The sequence below is a fragment of the Eleutherodactylus coqui genome, chromosome 5 (genome assembly GCF_035609145.1).
Source record: "Eleutherodactylus coqui strain aEleCoq1 chromosome 5, aEleCoq1.hap1, whole genome shotgun sequence".
NCBI classification, from domain to species: domain Eukaryota; kingdom Metazoa; phylum Chordata; class Amphibia; order Anura; family Eleutherodactylidae; genus Eleutherodactylus; species Eleutherodactylus coqui.
Genome location: NC_089841.1, coordinates 158,984,676 through 159,010,114, shown reverse-complemented (window position 1 = coordinate 159,010,114; position 25,439 = coordinate 158,984,676). Strand labels below are relative to the sequence as shown.

At 42.9% G+C, this 25,439-nt stretch overlaps 1 protein-coding gene across 1 annotated transcript; it reads left to right on the top strand.

Moving 5' to 3' along the window:
- Positions 1–448: 448 nt before the first annotated feature.
- Positions 449–24,273, top strand: PPM1F (protein phosphatase, Mg2+/Mn2+ dependent 1F). The gene is made up of 7 exons (XM_066603508.1): positions 449–655; positions 7,003–7,139; positions 9,075–9,274; positions 11,778–11,966; positions 17,192–17,335; positions 17,428–17,521; positions 19,932–24,273. The coding sequence occupies exons 1-7, from the start codon at positions 486–488 to the stop codon at positions 20,297–20,299; spliced, it is 1,302 nt and encodes a 433-aa protein (XP_066459605.1). The 5' UTR covers positions 449–485; the 3' UTR covers positions 20,300–24,273.
- The last annotated feature ends 1,166 nt before the right edge of the window (positions 24,274–25,439 follow it).

Sequence of the window (25,439 nt, the reverse complement as noted above, 5' to 3'; positions counted from 1 at the left end):
TGCTCTAATTCTGTGCGGGGCTCGCACATGAAAGAGCCGGAGCTGCGGGAGCGGGTTAGTCCACGGTGCTCTCTGCAGATGCTCGGGTTGGGTCCCGCAGCGAGAATTCTCGCAGCCAGATCCGACCTGGCCATCTGCAGGCGGCCTTAATGTGAAAGGGGGCAGGAGATGGGAAGTGGAGATGTGCTTGAAGATTATTTAAAATGTTGCTTAATTTTTTTTTTATTGTAGATGAATTGGAGAACTAGAAAGCAGGTGGTTGCACACACGGCCCTTTCCTCAATACTTCTCCTTTTAATGCAACTTTGGGTTAGAACAAAATGCCCCAAAGTGAATGAGACCATTGGGTCAGTAACAACCGACAGAACGGCTGCAGAGAAAGCGGCGGCCGCGTACTACAGCCTACTATACCACGTGACTGGGCCGATCACGTGACGTCCCGGGCGGCTCTTGCACTGAAGTGGAAGCAGCGGCTACCCGGCGCTATGATGGCGGCTGCTGAGGAGGAAGCGACGGCGTGTCGGAACCTGCTGGCTGAGTTGCTGCAAGAGCTTGGAGGACTTGAGCGGCCTCCGAGGCCGCAAAACCGGAGCGTGAGCCGTGACGAGGTCGAGGGGGAGCTGTGCGAGGCTGTGCTGAGGCTGGTGGGGGGCAGGTGAGGGCGCAGCTGTATCCTCTATGGGGGGAGCTGGGCTGAAAGCTAATGAAAGCAGACGGGCTTCAGCAGTCATCTGTGAAGCCTGCGTGGAACTACAAGTCCCAGCAGGTCCCACCATCCACCAGGTAGCTTTCAGTCCATGTGGCTGCCTGCTGCAGGAGTAGCTGCTCTATTGTGTCCTGACGGGATCCCAGCTGCTCTTTAAGCCCTTAAGGATGCAGCGCCCCCCCCTTTCTCAACCTTTTTTTTTTTTACCCCCATATTTGCTTTCTCTTCCCGACTTCCAAAAAAATATAACTTACTTTTCGTCAACGCAGTTGTCTGAGGGCCTTTTTTATTTTTTTTTATTTTATGGGACGAGTCGTGTTTTTCAATTGTACTCTTCAGTGTACCATATAATGTATTGAAAAACTTTTAAAAACTTCCAAGTGGTGTGAAATGGAAAAAAATGCAATTTCACCATCCTTCTTTTTTTTGGTGGTGTTTGGGGGGGTGTTGTGTGGGCATACAGGGCATACATATACTCCCAATGCCAATAAGGCCATGGATGAAGACCTCCGCTGTGAAGACCCCACCATAGCGAGTTGTCAGATACTGAGATGTAATGTGTGAATTCACAGCGCCGCAATGGCGATCAATCTGAATAGTAAAATCTTTCCAATTACTTGCTGCAGCCACTCATAAGATTTCCTGACGCCTTCTGTCTTTGGACCACAACTCTTCACACTATGCCAAGGGCGGATTCTTCACTTGTGGGAGGGATTTGATAGTAGACAGCTGAAGCACATCTAAAGTGTATTAGGAAACTGCTTCGGGGGGCTACTAGTCACATTGACTTATATTGGGGTCTGTCCGATTTCTGCTAAGGTTCTGGTGCTTTTCTCTCAAGTGTGGTACTGCAAGCTGTGAAAATTGTCCATTTTACTAAGTATGTGCATTCCCTGAGAATACCGATTCTGGAGCACCATTTCTTGGTCTTCTACACTCTGCTGATCCATTGTTCTTCACAATGAAAATGAAGTCAGCAATTCGGCGTCACTGTTCTCCTTGTTAGTGGAGTGTAGCCTCACACAATCTGACACTATTGGGGGAATTTACAGAGCACTTTTTACACATTGTGGCGTTTCGTTGGGAGTTGTTACAGGTGCTGAAAACAGCATTGTGGTGGAACCACCCACTGGCACTAGTCAGCAACAAGGATTCCATTAGTTTCTGCTCTATTTGGAGCTTACAATATCGTAGTTGAGTTCAAATATAGTGGAAACCAATGGATTCCTCGTTTAACAGAGTTCCGTTCATTTTACTATTGAGGGTTCCGGTCCAGCGCTACGTCCGGCACCTGTCATGGAATCCAACAGCATTAACTTAATCCTACTCCTCCATAAACAGTCTTGGACCATATAGGGGCACCGCACTGAGAAGGGTAATGCCCAGTTGTCAGTTCATACATTTTTTGGAGGAATAACAGAGGAGCAGTTAAAAAAGAAAGCTCTAGAATTGTTATTTCTTGAAGGAAATGATTTAATAAAACAGACCTGTCATTGGGGTTGTGGGTTTTTCTGTGATGGGCTGTCCCTCCATTGTATATCCTAATTAGGTTTTTGTGTTGTCATTTGACTACGGAAGCCATTAAATGAAATGGTCACTTGATGTCATCAGACAAAGTGTGAGGGTGTGTTCACATGCCGAAATTTAATGCAGATTTCACCGCTAAAGGCAGGCAATACTGCAAATCTTGCCACAGATCTCTACACTGGTTTAGACATTGTGAATGAGCAATCCATGTAGATTTATGTTAAGAAATGCTGTGCCACTTTTTCCACTACGCAGATTCAAATCCACGATGGAAAATTCTGGATTTCTGTGCCCAAGTCTGTGAGTGAACATGCCTTTACTGTAGCTGTGCCATGGGGCGTAGGGCTATTTCAGACTACCGTACATTCACGGAACTTAGCCCCGCCCCCATCCCACCTCCTCTCAAAGCAAATAGTGCAGAGGGGTGGAGAGGAGGCAGAGAGGGGGCGGGAGCTCAGAGCACTGCTCCCAGCTCTTCCAGCCTCCTCCCCCTGCAGAGAGAGACGCTGTATATATCGGCCAGCGTGAATACCCGGCCGATATACGGTCGTCTGAAATAGCCCTTAGACATTAATTCAGTATATTTTAGCTCTGTATTGGGTGCAGAATACATAGAATAACACACCTGGGGGCAGCTGAATAAAGCCACCTTCACACTGGCAAAAAAGCACTGCAAAATTTCCACTAGTGGAATCGCCGTGGAAGTTTTGTAGCGTTTACGGTACAAGCCAAGTGAATGAGATTTTACAAACTTAGGCCGGGCGCCAAACTTGGGCCTCATGCACAAAGCAAAATACTGCGTGATATACGCTGTCATACGCAGTACAGTTTCGCTGCTATATGCGGCAGTACACCGGGTCACCGGCTCCACAGCTGAGAAAAGCTGTGTGACCCAGAGATTCTCTTGTCCATGTGATATCACTTTTGTTCTCCTGCTGGCTGCATACAATGTTATCAGCGCTGCCTGTGGAGAACACCGCATGCTGTCCCTGTTATCAGGGATAACAGCTTTTATGCTGAGCTGAACTCAATGATGGACGAAGAGTGCACAGTAAGTGCACGATGGACACACATTTACACGCAACGGCTGTTGCTCAAAACCCTTTGTTCGGACGAATTTTGAACCATAATCGTTGCGTGTGAATCAGCCTTAAGGCTGTATTCACATCTCTGCTTGGCCCTTTTTTGGGGGGGGGTTCAGTTGAGATTCCAGTCACTTTTGACATCAAATGAAAGTGCAGCATGCTCGGTAATTCTGTAAAACAACAGAACCCTTTTTAAATCCATGAGATCTGTAGTCTTATTCAGATCCGTTGGGCTCCGGCTTAGCATTACGGCTTCTATGATGGTCAGAAAGCTATATATATTTTTTTTATTTTATTTTTTTTGGTAGTGAGCATATAAAGCTCTTGGTATTAGTGTATCTTGACGCCACCGGAAGCTAGTGGTTTGGCAGGAGGAACGCCCCTGTCACACCCCTAGCTCCCTATTGGTCCAAGGCAGGAAGGTCCTACTAGCAGAGTGTGCATCAATGCTGCCATGTTAGGGCTGGAACATGGCAGCATTAAAGTGAAATAATTTAAGCCTAACAAGTAATGTTACCCTCACCCTAAGGTCCCCCACTCACAGCAGGCGCCCTCACCGTATGTCTTCCGCTAGCGGAACTGTCAGCTCCCTGATGCCCGCTGCCGCTCTCAAAGCTTCTGCTTCTCCGGCGGTACTGTCAGCTCCGCGAACGGCGCTACCCCCCTGACAGCTGGCGTCCGACTCCTGAGCGATGCTGCGGCGGAGCAGAAGCACACTCAGATCCCTGCTGCCCGGTCCTCCGCTGACCTTTGCGCCGTCAGCGCTTCTGCTCCGCTGCCGGGAAAGGGCACTGAGGTGGGGGAGAAAGGCCGGCGGCCGCTGCATAACACACTCTGTCCCCCCGGGCCTGCAGCATAGCGGCCGGTATGTTGAAGTGAAATCCATTGTGGGGGTGGGGTTGCCTCCTGTGGTGCTCCAGGGGCTCCCCAGCAAAAGCCACTTCATGATGCTTTCAACGGATTGCTTGAACAGTGAGCCGGGTCTGCGGCGTGTGCCGCGGTGGCGAGCTAGCAGCTCTGGCAGTGCGTTAGCAACGGGGCCCGCTTTAGGTATTTTCCCTCCACTTTGGCACAGCTGCATGTATTTTCCACCCAGTTTTTGTGCCCTTCCAGAACCTATTTGCAAGGCTGCTGTACAGCCAATCAGGTTCAGGGGGCGTCACCCCCCTGTCAACCTTGCCTCCACCAGGACTTCCTGGTGGCGTCAAGATACACTAATACCAAAGCTCTTTTTATGTCTATTCCACAGCTTCTAGGCCTCACAAGACTGCGAATTTATAGGTTCAAAAATAGTCATATATGTACAGTAAGCAACAATTCGACCAAGATGGGTTCTTTGTATGGACGTGTATTTAAGCCATCCCGTTATTGCTGTGTTGCTATTCGTTTAATGCCTTCACGTAGATGCCTATCCTCTATCAATCTGATAAGTCATTGGAAAAGTCAAGCTTTAGCTGCATAGCAATCAGAACACGCAAATGGCTTTGCTATAGGAGACCCACGGTAGAAAAACACTGCCTAAAGCAAGTTGCGCCGTTAATCATGTCACTGTAGCTTCAGTTGAGAGTGGTTGCGTGGTCGATAAATGCTGTTTCCTGCCACCACCTTGCTGGGCATTGTCATGTTCTGGTCTTTCCTTACTGTGGAGTTTCTCCTCGTCGTTATTGGCAGGTGTCCTTTGTAATCACAATTGTTGGCCGCAGCAGACTTCCTTCTGTGACATTATTTCCTGCCGGGCTTCCTTTTTCTTGCAGCGTTTCCTATGGTGAACCTTGCAGGCAATGTTGTGGTAACTAGGAACGTGTGAGCATTTCTATCTCCAAGCTGATCGGAGATGATTAAATAACCGAGGATTGCTTGGATGAAACCTTGGGGGACCTATTGGGGCCCCCAAGTTCTCTTAACCCCTTAAAGCAGAAGCATAACTTGAAGCTCCTGGGCCCTAATGTAAAACCTGTAACAGGGCCCCCAACTAGAATGCTTTATTCATAGTACTGGCTTATGGCCTTATGGGCCCCCTAAGGTTCCTGGGCCCGGGTGCAACTGCATTTTCTGCATCCCTTATAGTTACACCAGTGGTGGATTCAAAAGCGGCATAACTTTATACCACAAATGCATGCACTGCAAAATTCGCTGGCAGTAACATTCTTTGTATTGCAGAGGGTGGAATCCACATGTAAATCTGCAATACATGTGTGTTTTATGGCATAAAAGGCAATCCATTCTGTAGGCAGCATGTTATAGTGAAGGAGGTGCTGAGGCGAATGATATATACTTTTGTTGAAAATGATTCAATATAACAGTATATTCATTACTCTGCACTCTTTCAGTTTAAAGGTCCAGTGGGCGGTCGTATGAATGATTGACAGCTCTTTCTGCAGCACAGTTCTAGACAGCTGTCAGTCACTGATGGCTCCGCCCACTGGACCTCTGAGCTCAGAACGAGCAGAGATTTAAATGAATATACTACAAGTTCTACTGAATATACTATGTCAATACGGCAAGTTCACACAGTGGATTTCTGCATGACATCCGCCTTTTACTGTTTTCAGTGGAAATGGCAATCTTTGCCATATGAACTATGTTGCGGGAAAAAAATGAAATGTCATTTCTTGATTCAGAAACTGTGGCGAGTAGCCACACAGATGATCTCCATTCAATGGCGGTGATCCGTGCGCAGACTTTGCAGCATGTTAAACTGTAGATTCATAGCAGGAACTTAAAGGGGTTGTCTCGCGAAAGCAAGTGGGGTTAAGCACTTCTGTATGGCCATATTAATGCACTTTGTAATATACATCGTGCATTAAATATGAGCCATACAGAAGTTATTCACTTACCTTCCCTGCGCTGGCGTCCCCGTCTCCATGGCTCCGTCTAACTTCAGCGTCTAATCGCCCGATTAGACGCGCTTGCGCAGAAGGGTCTTCTGCTTTCGGGTTTGTCCGGCAGCAGCGGCGTTCTGGCTCCGCCCCCTTCTACGCGTCATCGCGTAGCTCCGCCCCGTTACGTGTGCCGATTCCAGCCTCCTGATTGGCTGGAATCGGCACACGTGACGGGGCGGAGCTACGCGATGACGCGTAGAAGGGGGCGGAGCCAGAACGCCGCTGCTGCCGGACAGACCCGAAAGCAGAAGACCCTTCTGCGCAAGCGCGTCTAATCGGGCGATTAGACGCTGAAGTTAGACGGAGCCATGGAGACGGGAACGCCAGCGCAGGGAAGGTAAGTGAATAACTTCTGTATGGCTCATATTTAATGCACGATGTATATTACAAAGTGCATTAATATGGCCATACAGAAGTGCTGAACCCCACTTGCTTTCGCGAGACAACCCCTTTAAGGCTCAGCCAGATTTCTGCAACAGACTGTCGGATTTTTCAAATGGTAGCAGATGCCCAACAGGTCATCCCAGCAATGATTGTTCTTGTGCTCTTACACATGAAGAAACATTGCTAAGCGGATAGAGGCGGAGCGGGCTGGAGATTGTGCCTGCCTGCTTCCCTTCACAGTAAGCAGGCAGACGTTCATAAAAGTGTGAACAGTGTCTTACTGCTGATGTACAAATACTGCATTTTAGGTCTAGTAGACGACAAGTAAATATTTGCTTTTGAGATTTCTCCCTTTTTTTTTTTTTTTTGGTTCATTGTGCTTCTGACTTGATGTCTTGATGCTTTTCTCTTCTTCCAGGGGCGGTCCTCCTTGGCTGGCTGCCAGCTTAGTTCATGCTGCTGTCCACAAGACTTTGCAGGATGACTTGGACTCCTTTGTTGAGCGAAAACAGGATGTGGTAGAAGGCCCAGAAAACGATGCGCTCACTGAAGAGCGTAAGTCATGTTTATGGTAGCAGACCAGGAGTTATTACAGTTTGCATCTGCTACATTTTCTTCAGACTTAATTATGATACATGGAAATGAACTTGATTCCCATTCCATTGAATGTGAAGTAGTCTCCTGTGACAGAAATATGCTGCAAAAGCAGCACGAAGTCCTCACAATACATTCTCAGGACACAATAGCTCCTCTTCATGGCACAAGGAGAGGGACATCAAAGCAGGAAAATTGCGCTGATTTTAATTTATTGCATTGTGGTATCCCTCTGCCTTTACAATAAGATGATTATTTGTGCAGGGAGCATTCTGATGGCAGGAGCATGGGGTCATGCTAAGTAACTGGCCGGAAAAAAAGATATCTCATCTTCCTTTTAAGAACATTTATCTATGAAGCTGTTATGAGGACCTGCTATTTTGTATTAAGAGGTGGATTAGCTCCCTCTATTGGTTAGGAATACATTCAGCCTTGGAAAAGCACATAATCTCTTCACTATCTTTACACAGGATTATTGCATGAATTCTCAATAGAAACAGTAAATTTGGGCAATGATCATCCCGTGTACAGACGGCCGCCAACAGGCACTGAGCGAGAAATTGCTTGCTTGTTTTTAGCAGAGCTAAAGACGAAGCGACTGTTGGGTTGTGTAAACAGGAGTTGCTCAATGTTTAAGGGACTCCTTTTTACTGTGAATGGAGGCAGGCGGGCCACAGCGATCCCGACCCACTCCACCTCCATTCACTTGAATGACTATCAGGGGAGATAGTTGGGTAGTAGTCCGTGGGACGGCTTTCAGGCACTTCTGCGCCCAACACTCACATATTAAGGTACCTTAAGTAATCTACTAAAGCATTCAATATTGTGCATTTTTGGAGATTTTATTGTTTTGTTAAATCTTTGTGTGTGCCTGTGTACATCACTTAAGTCTTTTGTACTCTCTAGCAACTGCTTTTATAGAAACTGCCAGTACACAAGTCCCAATTCTGATGTTATACACAGATTAGGTGAAAGTCGGGAGAAATGGCTCAGTTTGTCTGATTTTATATTTTAATGTTTTGGTTTTTTTATTGTGGGATAAGAGTAGGAACATTTGTAGACTTCTGTCGAAAGCAATCCGAAATTTAGATGCCAGTAGCAGATTTCTAGGCATGTTGGCTTGCGGAATAAGTTTAACCCTGTACTGTAGGGAATTCCTTACCCTGAATTCTCTGCACTCTTTCTAAGAGTCTTGTCATTTGAACTATCGTATATACTCGAGTATTAGCCGACCTGAGTATAAGCAGAGTCAATAAGTTTTACCACAAAAAAACTGGTAAAACTTATTGACTCGAGTATAAGCCTAGCTATACTGGAGTATATACTAGGTAAAATAAAACAGCAATACTCACCTCCCAGCCAGTGTCTGTGTCCCTGATGCGATGGTCTCCTCGGCTGTGCGGCAAGCTGCTTGAGAATTCCCCACTGTCATCTCCCTGTTCGGCTTTAAATTCCCCTGCCGCCAGCACTGTGTAAGTAAGTGCTGTGATTGGATCGAGCGCCAGCTGTGATTGGCTGATGCTCGATCCAAACACAGCGCTTACTTACACAGGGCTGACGGCGGGGGGGAATTCAAAACCAAACAGGAAGATGACAGTGGGGAATTCTCAAGCAGCTTGCTGCACAGCCGAGGAGACCATCGCGCCGGGGACACAGATGCCGGCTGGGAGGTGAGTGTTGCGGTTTTTTTTGTTTTGTTTTGTTTTTACCTCACTTGAGTATGAGCGCTAAAAAATGTGCTGAAAAACTCAGCTTATACTCGAGTATATACAGTAAGTATTCAAGGTGAGGAACTGTTCTAAGTCTCATCCTTTCACATAGGAATTTCACTGTATGTATTTAAATGCCATGTTTTATTTTTCCTTCTTGCATATCTAAATTTTTTTTTTTCTGTAGTTCTCCCCTCTGACGCCTTACTTCAACGCTGCCTTACCTGTCTCCAAGACATCAGCAGTCAGTGGCAGATACAGTTACCACCTGCACCAAACACTAAACGCAACTTGTATGTCTCTAGTCATGCCATACGTAACACGCGAAGGAAAATGGAAGATCGGCATGTGTCACTTTTGGAGTTCAATCAGCTTTTTGGCCTCACGGTAAAGAGAAACACATACAGATATATCTTTAACCCCTTGAGTGGCAGGTTTCTTACCACCCTGTCAGACCCACCATGGCAGGTTTTTTAAATGGGACAATTATTTAATTTCAACTCATTTTCCAGTCGCGTTCCAAGAGCCATAACTTTTTCATTTTTCCATTGACACGGCCATATGAGGGCTTGTTTTTTGCGGGACAAGTTGTACTTTTTGATTGCATCATTTTTGGGTATATATAATGTATTGCATAACTTTTGTAAAAAAAACTTGTAGGGAGATTGGGGGGGAAAAAAATTCTGCCACTTGTTTTTTGGATTTCATTTTTATGGCGTTCAGCGTGCAGAATAAATAATGTGATAACATTATTCTCTGAGTCACACGATTCCGGCGATACCACGTTTATACAGTTTTTTTATGTTCTGCTATTTTTGTACTTTTAAACCATTTTTTAAGCCACATTCCAAGAGCCGTATTAATTTTTTTCCCATTACCAGAGCTCTAGAAGGCCTTGTTTTTTGCGGGATGAACTCCAGTCTTCATTTATCTAATTTTTTGGAACATGTAAAATTTTGATCACTTTTTATTCCATTTTTTTCTAGTGGCAAGATTAACAAAATCTGTAATTCTGGCATGTTTTTTATTTTTTCACTGCATTCTCTGAGCAGTATAAATAATATATTAGTCACTCTACAGGCCCGTACGATTATGCCAATACCAAATCGTAATAGTTTTTCTTTTTCGAGACTTTTTCACAGTTTAACAAAAAAAGAAAGAAAGTTAATAAAAGTTTAAATCACCCTCCTTTTGCCATATCTGTAATAGAAAAAATCTAAATCATAAAAGAAAAATACATATTTGGTATCGCTGCGTCCGTAAAAATCAGATCTATCAAAGTAGTGTATTATTTACCCCACACGGTGAATGTAGTCCAAAAAAAAATAACGCCAGAAATACCCTTTTTTTAGTCACCCTGTCTCCCAGAAAAATGCAATAAAAAGCGATTTAAAAGTCGTATGTATTCCAAATTAGCACTAGTGTAAACTACAAAAAATTAGCACTAACGTAAAAAAATATAAGTACTACAGCAAAAAAAACCTATACAAGTTTGGTATCGCAGTAATCGTACTGACCCATAGAATAAAGTTATCATGTCATTCTTTTGCAGTTTGTGTGCCGTAGAAGCAAAACGCACTGAAAGATGGTGGAATGTCATTTTTTTTTTCCATTTTACTCCACTCAGATTTTTGTAAAAGTTTTTCAGTAAATTATATGGTACTTTTAAATAGTACTAATAAAAAATACAACTTGTTCCGCAAAAAACAAGCGCTCATGCAGCAACGTTGACGAATAAATAAAGGAGTTATGATTTTTTAACTGGGAGGGGGGGGGGTGCCGCGTCTTTAGGGGGTTAAATAATGTACTAACTTCCTTCTCTGGGTCATTACGACACAGGGATACCACATGTGTAATTTTGTTTTTAATTTTTTACACAGTAAAGGGAGAAAAGTGTTTTTATTTTTATCTTTTTAATAATTTAGACTTTTCTTTTTTTAAACTTTTTTTTAAAAAACATTTTGTCCCTTTAAGGGACCTCCACAGAGTCCCATCAGGACCCCCTGATCACATTCTGGGGGTCCGATGGTGACAGCCATTTACATGCTGCAGTCACATAGACCGCGGCTTTTAAAGAGTTAACACAGCAGAAATCGGAGGTTTTCTCCATTCTCTGCTGTGTAAGAGCTGGTGTCCAGCTATCCTCTGACAGAGGGAGCCCCCTGCCCTTGTCAGCCCTTAACATGCTGTGGTCGCATAGACCATGGCATGTAAAGGGTTAACACAGCAGAGATCAGAGGTTTTCTCCGATCTCTGCTGTAAGAGCTGGTGCCCGGCTATCCTCTGACAGCCAAGCACTAGCCCTTACCCTGCCACAGAGACCATCGGCTGGCTTCTGACAAGCTGATGGTCTCTATGGTAACCTGTAGACAAAGCAGTGCAGGAGTTTGAAAATAGAAGCTGGAGATCGGTAATAGTTTCCTGCTTTTTTTTTTTCAAAGTCATGAACTGTTCTATGAGGGACTGTGCAGGCAGAGCACAATGCCACAGCTTATGGCATTGTGCTCTGCAGGTCCCATAGTGAAACATAGCCCGGAAATCTTCGCTATGGGCAGTGGAGCTCGTCCCGGAAAATTTTCAAGGGGTTAAATGATCCTTGAGTTTTTAGGCCTTTTTATTCCTGTTAATGTTGAAATAACCAATGTTTTGCTAAAATAATCTGGATATGACAATGTATTCCCAAGTAGGCCTGGTTCACATGGCATAATTTTGCCACATTGTGCTGCAAAACTTGTGTTATTTTAGCGTTCTATTGAAAGCTATGGAAATTTTTCAGCATGCGGATTTTGAAGGTTCCTCTCAGGATAATCTCTTCCTGTTATTGGAAATCAAGTTCACCTGATTACTGTGAATAAAATATGCCTGATCATTAAACATTTCTCATTTTTAGGATGGAGTGGAAAGATCATACTTTGCAGTTTTTGATGGACATGGTGGGCTCGACGCTGCTAATTATGCTGCTACGCACGTCCATGTCATGTTGGCTCGTCATGAGGCATTGATTTCAGATCCAGCCAGGGCCTTAAAGGAAGCTTTTCAGCGTACAGATGCTATATTTCTTAAAAAAGCAAGAAGAGAGGTAAACACGTGACTCCCCCCCCCCCCCCCCCCCCCCACCCACCCCTGAAACAGTTGAAGTATAAAATCCACACAAGATGGCTTATTTACTAATAGTGTATAACAGTTACAGTCTTGGGATGAATGCCCACGGACGGATTTCTACTGCGTTTCCCACAGCGGAAATCCATGCGTGAATTCCGTAGCTATTAGGTTCTATTGAAATCATTCATGGCCTGTTCTATTTTCCGCGGATTTACGCTGCGGGTGGTCTCCATTAATATAGCATTAAAGATCACCAGCAGGCACTTTTTTGTTTTTAATCGCGGTACTCCTGCAGCGTAAATCCGCGGGCATATCACGCGACACTCGTGGGCATGAGCTCTTAAAGTGCGCCAGATTTATCATAGTGTGTCTGCTGAATGATAAATGTGTCCAATTTTAAGACTCTGCAGTCTACGTTTAGACTACCTATTGGCTTAGTTTATGCCAAAAAGTGCACCAAAATTCTGATACACTTTGCATCAAATTGGTGAAATTTAGTCCAACCCCCCTTTTTGGTCAAATCTGAAACGGTCCGAAAGTGTCTGAAAACACTTAGTAAATGTGGTGCAAAGCAATTGTGCTAGAAACATTTTGTATTTTGAAGAGTAAATAAGCATTTCTGTGTTTGTTTTTTTGCTTTTTTTTAATTTGCAGGGGATAGTTGTTGATTTTGTTCACTGCACAGGGTTTTAGGTAACATGAGACTATTACGTAAATGGTACCCATCATTGTAGTTCATTTTGCGTGGATTTGTTGTACTTGTGAATATACTGTATTTAAACTTGTTAATCTCACTAGAGAAGAGTAGCATCCTTGGCTATGGTCTCTATTTGCAAAAATGAAAGAATTATCTCACCTTTAGGAGAGCTTTGCGGTGCTTGTAGTTTGTCTGCCCAAAGGAAAAACAACCTTAGATCCGCTAAGCCATTCGGTCCTGTGGTTTGTTCATTAGCAAGAAAAGGTGTGGGAATCCGGACACATGGATAAAATTTTTCCTTTGCTTTATTTCCTTGTCAGGCTTGCATAGTCAGATACATGGTTTCACAGATACATGGTTTTGCAAGTACAAGCACGCGTATCGGCGTAAAGCCTTGTTCACCTCCTTTTTTTTTTTTTTTTTTTTTTTAAAGGGGGGGGGGGGGCAAAAAAAGCTTGGTCACTAAGGGGTTAAGGCCTAAAACAGAAGTAACCACCATATCTGGCCAGGGCTTATAGATGAAGTTTTTCACCAATTTTCCCCTCTAATTCTTAGTTTTTTCTGAGCTGCTGGGTAGAAACTAGCTGCTATGATGTCTCCAAAACAAGTTTCACAGACACATGGGACTTTTGAACCATAACCGATTTATTCAGCAAGCTTACTAGAATGGGCTGATTGATTGGTTGATTTTTATATATTTAAAGGTTTTAGAACAAAGTGTAAAACAAAAAATAATCCAAGTTCTAAATTGAAGTAAAATGTTTGTCTCATGAAAATACTTTTACAGAGGCAAGTGGGTTGAACAAAATATAGACATTGCGAAAGTGTCAATTACACACTTAGGGTTTTGCATTAGTTCCATTTACAAACACTTGGGAACTAAATAAGATGTATATTAAATCATCTTTTACATATAAAATTGCAGCTGTAATGATAAAACTGTAAAATGGATAATTCTTCAAGTCCAATTAGATGTAAAATGATCTTTCCCACAAACATGCACATGCACCCACATACTCAGTTACACCCCCCACAACCCTACCCCAACCCCCTATGGTACTGTGTAGTAATGCAGTTCTAGCACAAGACTGGAGATAACCCAAGATATTCATAGGTACCACATAAACAGCTCTCTGTTGTTCCATTTGGACCATATTTTAAACTTGTGTGAATTAACCAAATGGAGCCAGTGAAGTAAGGTTGGGGAAACTGTGGACTTCCAGTTCATAATAGCGACTTTAGGGCACAAAATACAATATATGGGGGGGGGGGTTTCATATGAATTCTGTAATTCCCCACCTAAAATTCCTAGTAAACAGACTTGTGATGCGAATATCTGTGGGAAATCAAACTGTGCTTGCAAAAAGAACTAAAAACTACTGTCTAAAAGGGGATCAGGTTAGGGCACAACCAAACTAATTTAAGACAGGAACCACTGTCTGATTGTCATCTGAAACATGTTTGGTGAGGGGAGGCGAATAGGTTTTAAAGGGGTTGTCCCGCGCCGAAACGGGTTTTTTTTTTTTATTCAATAGGCCCCCCGTTCGGCGCGAGACAAACCCAATGCATGTGTTTAAAAAAAAAAAACACGTTTAGTACTTACCCGAATCCCCGCGCTGCGGCGACTTCTTCCTTACCTTACCAAGATGGCCGCCGGGATCTTCACCCACGATGCACCGCGGGTCTTCTCCCATGGTGCACCGTGGGCTCTGTGCGGTCCATTGCCGATTCCAGCCTCCTGATTGGCTGGAATCGGCACACGTGACGGGGCGGAGCTACGAGGACCAGCTCTCCGGCACGAGCGGCCCCATTCACCAGGGAGAAGACCGGACTGCGCAAGCGCGTCTAATCGGGCGATTAGACGCTGAAATTAGACGGCACCATGGAGACGAGGACGCTAGCAACGGAACAGGTAATTAAATAACTTCTGTTTGGCTCATAATTAATGCACAATGTACATTACAAAGTGCATTAATATGGCCATACAGAAGTGTATAACCCCACTTGCTTTCGCGGGACAACCCCTTTAACTTAGCAGGTGTGTAGTAAATCCTATGCAAGAGTTTTATCTGGTTCCGAAGATCCATAGCACTTGCCACAGAGGAGAAAGTTATCCTCCACCTCTTCTCGTTCATCCTCAGAGAAATCTGGAAAGTCTGCTTTCAATTTTTCATAGAACTTGGCTGAGGAGTGGTTGTTTATAAACGGCAGTAAATGTGGGTGAGCGGCTTGCAAATATCTGGGGTGCTTAATAAATCTCCCAACTGTACCAAGAGAAGGAGACAAATTACCAAATTGTGCCTGTAGGGCAAGGCGGAGTTGAAAATACCGGGGGGGGGGGAAAATAATTGGATCACATGACCTGTCGATCAGTGTTTTTCAACTCCAGTCCTCAGGGACCCCAACAGGTCATGTTTTCAGGATCTCCTATAGTAAGAACACATGTGGCAATGTCTGAGGTGCTGACAATAATTACATCACCTGTGCAACACTGAGGAAATCCTGAAAACATGACCTGTTGGGGGTCCGTGAGGACTGGAGTTGGGGAACTATGCTGTAGATCTATAAATGAAGGGAAGAAAACCTTCATTGGGGAAAACGTGAGGCATGGTTTTTATTCCCCTCTTTGTCCAGAATGATCCAGTTAGACCAGAGAGTTGACATTGGCAAGACACAGTCCTCACACTCTACCTCCAGTTCCATCTTTTGAACCCTTGCCCATATCTGTGCCAGTGTTTTAAGGGTTCCTTCGCATGACCGTGTTGTTAGTGTATCTTGCGCACAGAATACTCTGTACCAATCTACCATATGCTGCTGATCACACATAATGTGTGAAATATAAACACCCTAAAGATCACAGCATGTTCTATCTTGGCGAGTATTACGCGCACATAAACGCCAAGATAGTGAATGGCAATCGGCCACCCGCAGCAAGTACATCAGCCTCGTGCTCCACCGGCCTAAGAGGCCAGAAAGGGCTGATTAACATCTATCACTAATTTTTAAAGAAAAAAATGCTACATTTCACATACCAAAACAAATATGTAATGCTTCATATTGCGCACTGCGCAGTTTTCCTCATATATAGGGTCTCTAGAAGGGAACATATAATTTCTTACCTCTCTAGATGCATAAGTGAAGTTTAGAGAATCCTGCGCTACAGATTTCCAGTGTTAGAAATGCTCCAACAGACTGCATATAGTATTGTCCAAATGCATAACAGAGAAGAAGGAATACTGGTCATGGATGGCAAATCTTGAAAATATTCCACGTGTCTGCATACAACACAGTTAGAAGGTGCTGTATTTTGGTATCTGAAAATAAGAATTTAATAATTTCTTTAAAACAAAACTTATTTTGCTTATTTTAATCAGCCCATTCTGGGAAGGATGTCTCCCGTGCCCCGCACACAGAGATAAGATCCTGCTCTATAGCTCTCTCTAACACACCCTCAGAAGCAGCAGTAACAAGGAAAACATACAGCAGCACTGAGCAATGTAGCTGTAAATTGAATTGAAGACAACCCTTACTAGAGCCTTCAGCATCATCTCTGTGTTTGCCTGCAGCTGCTTTCTCCTTCTCCTCCCGTCTCCATAGACTTCTGTGGACAGAATGTAACTTGATCGCTAAGTGAGCTAATAAATCTTTATCACCAATAGAACATGCACAGGACCCCAACAGTCTATGGGTTTGCATAATATAGAGACCAGTTACAGAAAATGTGAACTGATATGCTGCAGGATACCGCATGGAACCTGTATGCCTCCATTCCCGCCCTTATCACATCTTGAATCCAAGCTAGAGGTGGTACAACAGGGTACTAGAGCCTCCATGCCCGCCCGTATCACATCTTGTATTCAAGCTAGAGGCGGTACAACAGGGTACTAGAGCCTCCCTTCAAGGGGTCAGCTTTCCACAATAAATTTATCCTTTTGCTCTGATATTGTAATCACTTATATCAACATTACAATCACACATAGAAAGTTTTATTCTCACAACTCATTGCCAGTTTTTTTTTTTTTTTTTTATTCAATGAATGTGTACAAAAACCCCCAAAAACTAAATCGACCCAGAAAAAGCGCTAAAAGTGAGAGAAATGCCTGTGGCAAAATTGTAACCTTTTTGACAAACATTCTATGACCTTAACCTTATGCTTTTATTCCACAACTCGGAGTGCTCTGATTAACCACTGTGCAATAACACAAACTCGGGCAGTTGTGGAAGTGGGGAAGATTTAGCTTTACAGCAAGGATAAAATTATTCTGAACTGCAGGCCCTAAACTCAGAATAAGTAGTTGCCACCGGTATATTGTAGTGCTTCAGATACATCACTTGGACATATAAAGGGGCAGCAATATACTGTATTCTGGCTTTACCCATATGTTCTAGTATTGTGGTAGCATACATTGATGCACTCTTGCTTGTGATTCCACTTGTCCAATAATGTGCCTTTTACCTGCTTCTCTCTTTCTTGTGATTTACAAAAAAATCTTTTGTTTCTACAGCGACTTCGCAGTGGTACCACGGGTGTGTGCGCACTTCTGGAAGGTGATTGCCTACATGTGGCATGGTTGGGTGACTCTCAAGCTCTTCTTGTACAGCAAGGGAATCCAGTGACTCTCATGGAGCCCCACAAACCAGAGAGAGAGGTGAGCTGTACGCTATACATCACCCTGCATTCATGTTTGTTGTCTCTGATTAAAGATTCTGCTTACTTACTTCAAGCACCACTCTTTTACAGGATGAGCGTGAGAGAATAGAATCCCTGGGGGGCTGTGTTACATTTATGGGGTGCTGGAGAGTTAATGGGACTCTTGCTGTGTCCAGAGCAATTGGTGAGTGTTAGGACTTTTTTTTTTTTTAAAGCCTGTAATATAATTCCATTGAAGGAATGTCCTCCTTGCCCCTCATCGCTACTAGTTATAGCTGTGATGGTGTTTAGCATTGTTGTTTTCCTGAGACATGGAGCTAAGTCTTATCGGTGCAACCAATGGTGAGACAGTAGTTCTAAAACAGGGTTACTGGAAAACCTGAAATGACAATGATAGTGGTGCTAAATACTGGCGTTATATTGTAAGGACTGACTAGAGGTCATGAAACAGTCTGCATCGTATATGTAACTCAAAGTGAATGAGTACTGGCAATAATAATTTTGGTTAGACTGTTAGTAAATGGTAAAAGGATCAGTTCATTTTGGACCTTCAAGACTAGACAGTTTAACAATTTTTACTACATGTTTAAAGGGCTTTAAAGCCTTGCAGTATTTATGACCTATCCTCAGCACAGGTCATCAATAGTTGATCGGCAGGGTCCACCACTTGGGATCCCTGGCGATCAGCTGATCTCAGACCCCCACACTCACTGCAGTGGGGCAGGATGTCCTTATTTGGGTTGGAGCTGGAAGTGTAAAAAAACGTATAGTTCCCATTGATTTAAGTGGGAATGAAGCCTTCGATTACAGTTCCAGCTTCGACCCCAGAGTATAATGGAAGGCTTTAATCCAAATGAAATCAATCGGAGCTTTACCTTCTATTGCACTTCTGTCTCCAACCCCAATACATACGGTACTGTCAATATCTGGCCCGCTGCAGTGAGTGCAAGGGATGAGAACAGCTGATCGTCGGGGTCCGGAGTGCTGGATCAACTATTGATAACCCATCCTGCGGACAGATGATCAATACTGCAAGGGGTTAAATGTCTGGAATACCATTTTAATGTCTATAGCTATTTTTGTTGAGCTATTGCTGTGATTTTGCAGTGGTTTTTTTTTTGTTTGTTTGTGGGAAGAGTTACATTTTTCATTGGTACGATTTAATGTACCCTTTTTAAAAAAAATTATAAGTGGAGAGAAGTGGGGGAAAAAATGAAATTCCACCACCTTGGGTGCGGCTTGTTTCTACGGCGCACAAACTGCAACAAAAATGACATGACACTTTTATTCTATGGGTCAGTATGATTACTATGACACCAAACATATTATTTTTTGTTTTTTCTTTTGCTGTGCTACTTGTATTTTTTTTCAAAGACTAAAGTTTCTTAAATTATTTTCTTGCACCAACTTTTGCGTGCAATTGCTTTATTTATTTTTTCATCAACGTAGTTGTGCGAGGGCTCATATTTTTGCAGGACGTCCCATAGTTTGCGTTTAGTACCATTTTGGAATACATACGACTTAATGATCGCTTTTTATTGCATTTATTTTCTTGGAGACAGTGTCTTATATTAATTTTGGCCCCAAAAGAAGCATAGTGTCTTATTTTCAGGGGGTGTCTTAATACTTACCTCGCAGGCGGCATCCCGGTCCCCTTTTGTGCTCTCCAGGCGCATCGGTATTCTTCCTTGTCGTCGTCCGTGAAGGAGAATTCTCTTTCTGGTAACATGGGTTGAATAGAATGCTGTGATGATTGGCTCAGGACCGCAGCCTCAGCCAATCACAGCCGGGTGCTTGGTGAGCAATGATGTCTGGGAAGGGCTTATTATCAGGGCAGGTCTTATTATAGGGAAAACACAGTAGCAATGAAAACTAGGAAAGTGGCTGAATGGCCCCACTCTCAGTTAGGACATTTTAATGGAAACCTGTCAACTTGAAAGTGATAGCCATTTCTCTATGTATGGTCATACACAGATAGTTGTCAATCACTGTTAGTTGCCCATTGGACCACTAAACTCAGAATGAGCAGAAATATATAAAATACTAGGTAATATACCCATGCATTGCTCTGTCTATTCTAGGACTGGTATTCAGAAAATGGCAAAGTGGGCCACAAAAATGAGCCCAGCACCACTCTCGTAAAAGCTTTTCAAAAGAAAATCTGTGCCCATTGCAACCAATCACAGCGCAGCTTTTATTGTACCTTAGCAGTTTAAGAAATGAAAGCTGAGCTGTGATTGGCTGCTTATTGGCAACAAAAATTACAGGGGAAGTCTTTGATTTTTAATTACACCAGTATTCGTTGTCCGGTGCTTAAGAACGCTCATCTGAAATTGCACTCAAATTGGACCAAAACTGTGGACTTGTATATGACACAAACAAACATATTTTGCATTTTATATATGACAAGTCATACTGAATATTTCCCCACAAAACTATATATGAATCTGCTCCGCTCCTCCTGCTCGAACATGATGCCTGCAGTGTAGACAGCACGTGCAAGTGACAGGTTCCCTTTAAGATACCCACAAATCTTTCAGTTTCCTTATTCAGCCTATTTATGATCAGATACTAACTTATTCTTCTGTTTCTAGGTGATATTGATCAAAAGCCCTATGTATCTGGAGAAGGAGATGTGTCCTCAGTTTCTCTTACTGACTCAGAAGACTTCCTTGTCTTGGCTTGTGATGGTTTTTATGATGCAGTGTCCACCTCCGAGGTTCCTAGCCTTGTTTTAGGTTATCTTCAGGAGAATGGTGGAGATGGGCAACATGTTGCTGAAAGTCTGGTGGCAGCTGCTAAAGAGGGAGGCTCTAGTGACAATATCACAGTTTTGGTTATCTTTCTTCGGGACCCTGCTAAAATCTTGGAAGATTATTTGGCGCATGGAAGTGGGGAAGGTGAACCTTTGTTTGATTTTGGAGGTGGAGGAGTAGAGGTTGCATCAGACCATGCAGGTTGAGATATCTTACTGACATAACCATCTCAGGACATTTTGTAAGGAAAGGTAGTAGACTTATTTACCCCATCTAGGGTTTAGGTCAGGATCTTCAGGTAGGCTAAACCTCCAGGTCCTCAGCAGAGATATATGTTCTTGTAACAAAAGCAGTAAAGGTTATTCCTGTGGCATTGATGGAGTTTCAAGAGACAATAACTTATCTTAAAAAAAGGCCCAGTGTATTTAATACTTTATATCTTAGTAGTGCAGGTGGTAGGTCAGCATGCCCTCTAGTCGGAATGACTACGTGAAACCGTTGTCTATTTTCTCCTTTTGTTCTCAGTATTATGTTGCAATGGCCAATATATAAATTACAGTATGGAAGTCTCGGACTGCACAGTATTGTCATTGTTGCAGTCGGTGCTATTCTTGGTGAACCGACCTCTGCGTTCTCAGCTGCGCTCTTATAATATATCTGCGGTTCTACACATAAAGTAGCACATATGTTTATAAGGGCACAAAAGATACTTTGTTTTGCTTTGAAGGAAGATTAGCTGTTTAAAAAGAACCATGAAAGTTTTGAGGTTTTATGTTTACCGACGGCTCATACACATAGCCATATTAGTGCCAGGGAAAGCCTTCCCCAAAGCCTTTCATTATCTCACAGAACAAGGTATTAACCCTCATTGGTACTTTAATACAGGTCTCATGGACAGTCCTCACACAATTATCGGCAGGAGCCATAATAATGATGCATTCCACATATTTTGAAAATAAAGAATTTTTATGCCGCCTTCAAACAGTGTGTAATTGCAGTGGGCATTCTGCACTGGAAAGTATGCTGTAGATTCACAATGGCCAAATTCGCACCTAAGTGGTGCGGATTGGTCCGCTTTTGTAATTGCGGATCAGCTGTGAGATTTGACCCTAATTTCAAGGGTTGCCTTCCGCAGCATAAATAGACATTGTGGATTTAGAATCTGCAATGTTTTCCAAAAGTACTGTAAATTTACTGCAGATTTGTTGCAGAACTTTTCAGCAGCATGTGAAGATTTTAGATCTCTCCCCCCGTCCCGTCCCCCCCCCCCAAATGCCTTCTGTAAATGTTGTAGAATTTCCACTGCAATTCCAGTATAGGAAATTCTGCAGCATTTCCGGCCTGTGTGAAGGTGGCCTTATGTTGCCATCTAAAAGCTACTTTATTCTTTGAGGAAAAAAAAAAGATTAACTAAAGTAAGGGTTATATGAGCCCCTTGCTATAGGCAGCATTAAAGTGTTTGTTTTCTTTTTGTTTTTCCTTTTTTTTTTTTTTTAGCACTAGCATATTTTATTAGTACATAAAAGTAATGTAAAAGTTATGTTGGTTCCTTGATTGCCAGCAATGAAAGGGTGTCGTAATTCAGATTTTATCTGGTCATTAAGATATGTACCCATATTTTTTGGACAGGGTCTTGCTCTAAAGGCTGAAGGCAGACGGCCGGATCGGATTCCGACTGCGAGAATCTTGCAGCGGGATGCGACCCTGTACCCGACAATTGATTTACACTCCTGGGCAAATACGGCCGCTGGCATAAGGCCAAAAACAGAATGTAAGATTTTGTACATATTCAATACTTTATTAACTTGGTCAACCTGCTGTAGCATGGGAATTTTATATAGTTAATTATAGGTTATTTCAATTTTTTTTTAAAAGTCACAAATAAGTTTAATTCCTCCCTGAGGTATAAAGCCCGTGGACCCTTTCACTTGTGGCTTTTGTCTATCTATATTCCTTCATCTAAAAGCATTTTTGTAATATGCTGTGGTACTGATTGGAAAATCTGGTTTCTTTTCTGTGTGCGCAGTGTATTGCTCTACACTGCATACCAGAAAGGCGTCCGGGCCCCTCTTAAACTCTTATTGAAATCGCCGTCACCACATCCTCAGCCAGAGAGTTCCACAGTCTTGCTGCACTTATAGTAAAGAACCCTCTTCTATGTTGGTGAAAAATCCTTCTTTCCTCTTGACGTAGAGGGTGTTTCCTTGTTACAGTCACAGTCCTGGGTATAAACAGATCATGGGAGAGATCCTTGTATTGTCCCCTGATATATTTATATATTATTAGGTCGACCTTCAGATGTCTTTTTTCCAAACTAAATAACCCCAATTTTGCCAACCTCTCTGGGTATTGTAGTACACCCATTTCATTTATTACTTTAGTTGCCTGCCTTTGAACTTGCTCAAGCTCTGATATGTCCTCCTTGAGTACCAGCGCCCAAAACTGTCCACAATATTCCATGTGTGGTCTGACCAGTGACTTGTAAAGAAGAGCAATGTTCTCGTCATGTGTCCCTAGACCTCTTTTGATGCACCCCATGGTCCTTGCAGCAGCTCCCTGACACTGGTTGTTCCAGTTAAGCTTACAGTTAACCAAAATCCCCAAGTCCTTTTCCATGTCAGTGTTTGCCATTTATTGTGTAATAGTGACATGAATTTCCCCTGCCCATGTGCAGAACCTTACATTTATCAGCGTTAGGCCTCTTTCACACGGGCTACAAAATCTCGCTACAAAACACATGTATGTGAAGCCCATGGTTTCCTATATGTTCTTTCAGGTTACAAGACATCTCATGTGAAAGAAACCACTGGATGTGAGCTTCACATACATCCGTTGTCTAGCAAGATTTTGTAGCCCGTGTGAAGGAGGCCTTGAAACTCATTTGCCAATTTTCTGCCCAAGCCCCCAACTAATCCAGATCCATTTGCAACCATATACTGTCCTCTCTCTTGTGTTAATTTGTGTACATAGTTTTGTATCATCTGCAAATATTGCTATTTTACTGTGCAAACCTTCTACCAGGTCATTAATAAATGTATATATAAAAAAATGGGGCCCAATAAGTGCTTTCCACAGACTGCACTAGCTTGTGTGGAAGACTCGCATGAACTTACAAATCGGCAATGTGCTGCCGCCTCCTTGTCTCTGAAGAAAGCCACTAAGTAGTCATCTTTCAGAAATTCCTCAGTGTGAAAATTTATTAAGATTTCAGTCCTCCACTCTGCAGTGCCTTGTAAAACAATGCAAGCATAGAAACTAAACTATCAGAATATATTTTTTTTTCTTTTAATGAAAACCAATTTCTAAGGCCTCCCTCACACAGGCGTAGCGGTAAGCGCTGCAATTTAAATCGTGGTGTTTACCGCATTTTACCTTCGTGTCTGCGCCAACGCACCTTCTAGCACTCCTCATCCATTGATGAGGAGCACTAAATGGCCAAAAATAGAACACACACCGCTCGAAAATCGTGGCGCTGAAATCGAGCGGCTATCTGAGCGGTCTCATTAAAAATAATGGGAGCATTATATCGCGTTTAGCATGGTGCTGAAAGCGTCGCGGTAAAAAGCGCCTGTGTGAGGGAGGCCTAAGTCTTAATTTCCAAAAAACACATTGATTAAATTAAGAGTGCAAAGGTGTACGTAACCTTTATGAATGTTCAGCTATTATTTGGCCACAGTCGGAAAATGCTTGTTTATGAAGAAAAGGGTAAATCTAACTTATTACTAAGTGTGCTATGGTTATTTTCAGTATTACCAGCTATTTTAACTAATACTTGGAGCTCTGCCAAAACGCAACATTATATAATTGTTTTATATTAAACATGCGAGTGCCTACTGCTTAGTATGTATACATTTTTAATATTGTAGATCTAATTGTCTTTTGTGTAGCTATTTAAATGTTATTTTTTTAATAATTTACAGTGTTATATATATTTTTTACAAGTGAATCTAGCATTTTTGTTAACTTGTTTCTAAAGCTGGCCTCCGACATTTACTTGTAATGGGATTCACTCATTGCATGTAGGCTAAAAAGAACCATGTTCAAAATACATTGCCATTGTTTTAATGAAGCTACATTTTCTGTTCAGTATTGTGGTTCTCAATCTCAAGCAACTCGGACTGTTATATATCCTGTATACACTTGTGAGTATTGTAGAAATAAATGTTTGCAAACATAAGCACCCACTGAGTATATCATTTCATAATCTGTTGGTTGATGTTTTGTTTGTTACTTTTAAAGGGTCACTCCAGCGAGCACATTAGTCCATCGCTGCTCTCCTCGCCTGGTCATACTACTGGAGGTCTCCTCCGCTTATAGCAGTTACTTGTATACCGTGCAGCATCCTGATGCTTATCTGGCACCATGTTGATGTTGCTTTCACATCATTCCAAGGATACATCAGCAGAGCATTACACTGTATCAGCTACTACCAGTACCTTCTGCATTTTCACCTAAGTAAGGGCCCTTTTACACAGGCTGATAAATTGTTCAGTGTAAACGCATGTCCCAACTGAATGACAAACGATAATTAATTTGCTTATCGTTTATTGTTCATTTTCTGCATGCAAAAAACTGAATGACTGATCGGCCTGCGTATACTGCCTGTCAGTTGTGAATGGAGACAGGTTGGCCGGAACGATCACTGGCCAGCTCCTCCATTCACTAGTGATAATTGCATCTGTGTAAAAGCGCTGGAAAAAGTATTAATGGGATGACCGGTCGGGCATCTGCACCCGACAGTTCGTTCCGTATAAAAGGGCCCTAAGCTACAGACCACAACTGTACAAACAGGAGGATAAGCTGTGAGTTCCTCCATTTTTAAGTGTGACAGGAGCTCTGTGATCATCATTAGTACCTGTGATAAGAGTGCCTGTGTATCCTCTAGGCAGTTTCTGTGGCAGGATCCATGTAATAGCATATAACACAGACTGAGAAACTGACTAGAAACTGATCACATAAACCCAAGTAAATGTGAGCTGGTCAGAATTGAGATCACATGACTACCTGAAGAGGAGGCCGGGAGTTTCAGATAGAAGGGAATATCTAACCAAGGTAACACTAATAAGATATCACGAAAAGTGAGAGGCGGGGAAAAAAGGTGCACGCAGAAAGCAAAGAACGTTTACCGGTGATGCCGTTTTTGTAGGCTCTTTGATCCTCAAAGTGAAAGACAATTAAACTCAGGTTTTGCAGACTGCACTGTCTTTTAACCCCTTCATGACATGGCCTATTTTGGGCTTAAGGACGCAACAATTTTTGGTGGATTTTCTTCTCCGTTTATCAAAAGCCATAACTTTTTTATTTTTCCGTCGACGCGGCCGTATGAAGGCTTGTTTTTTGCGTGGC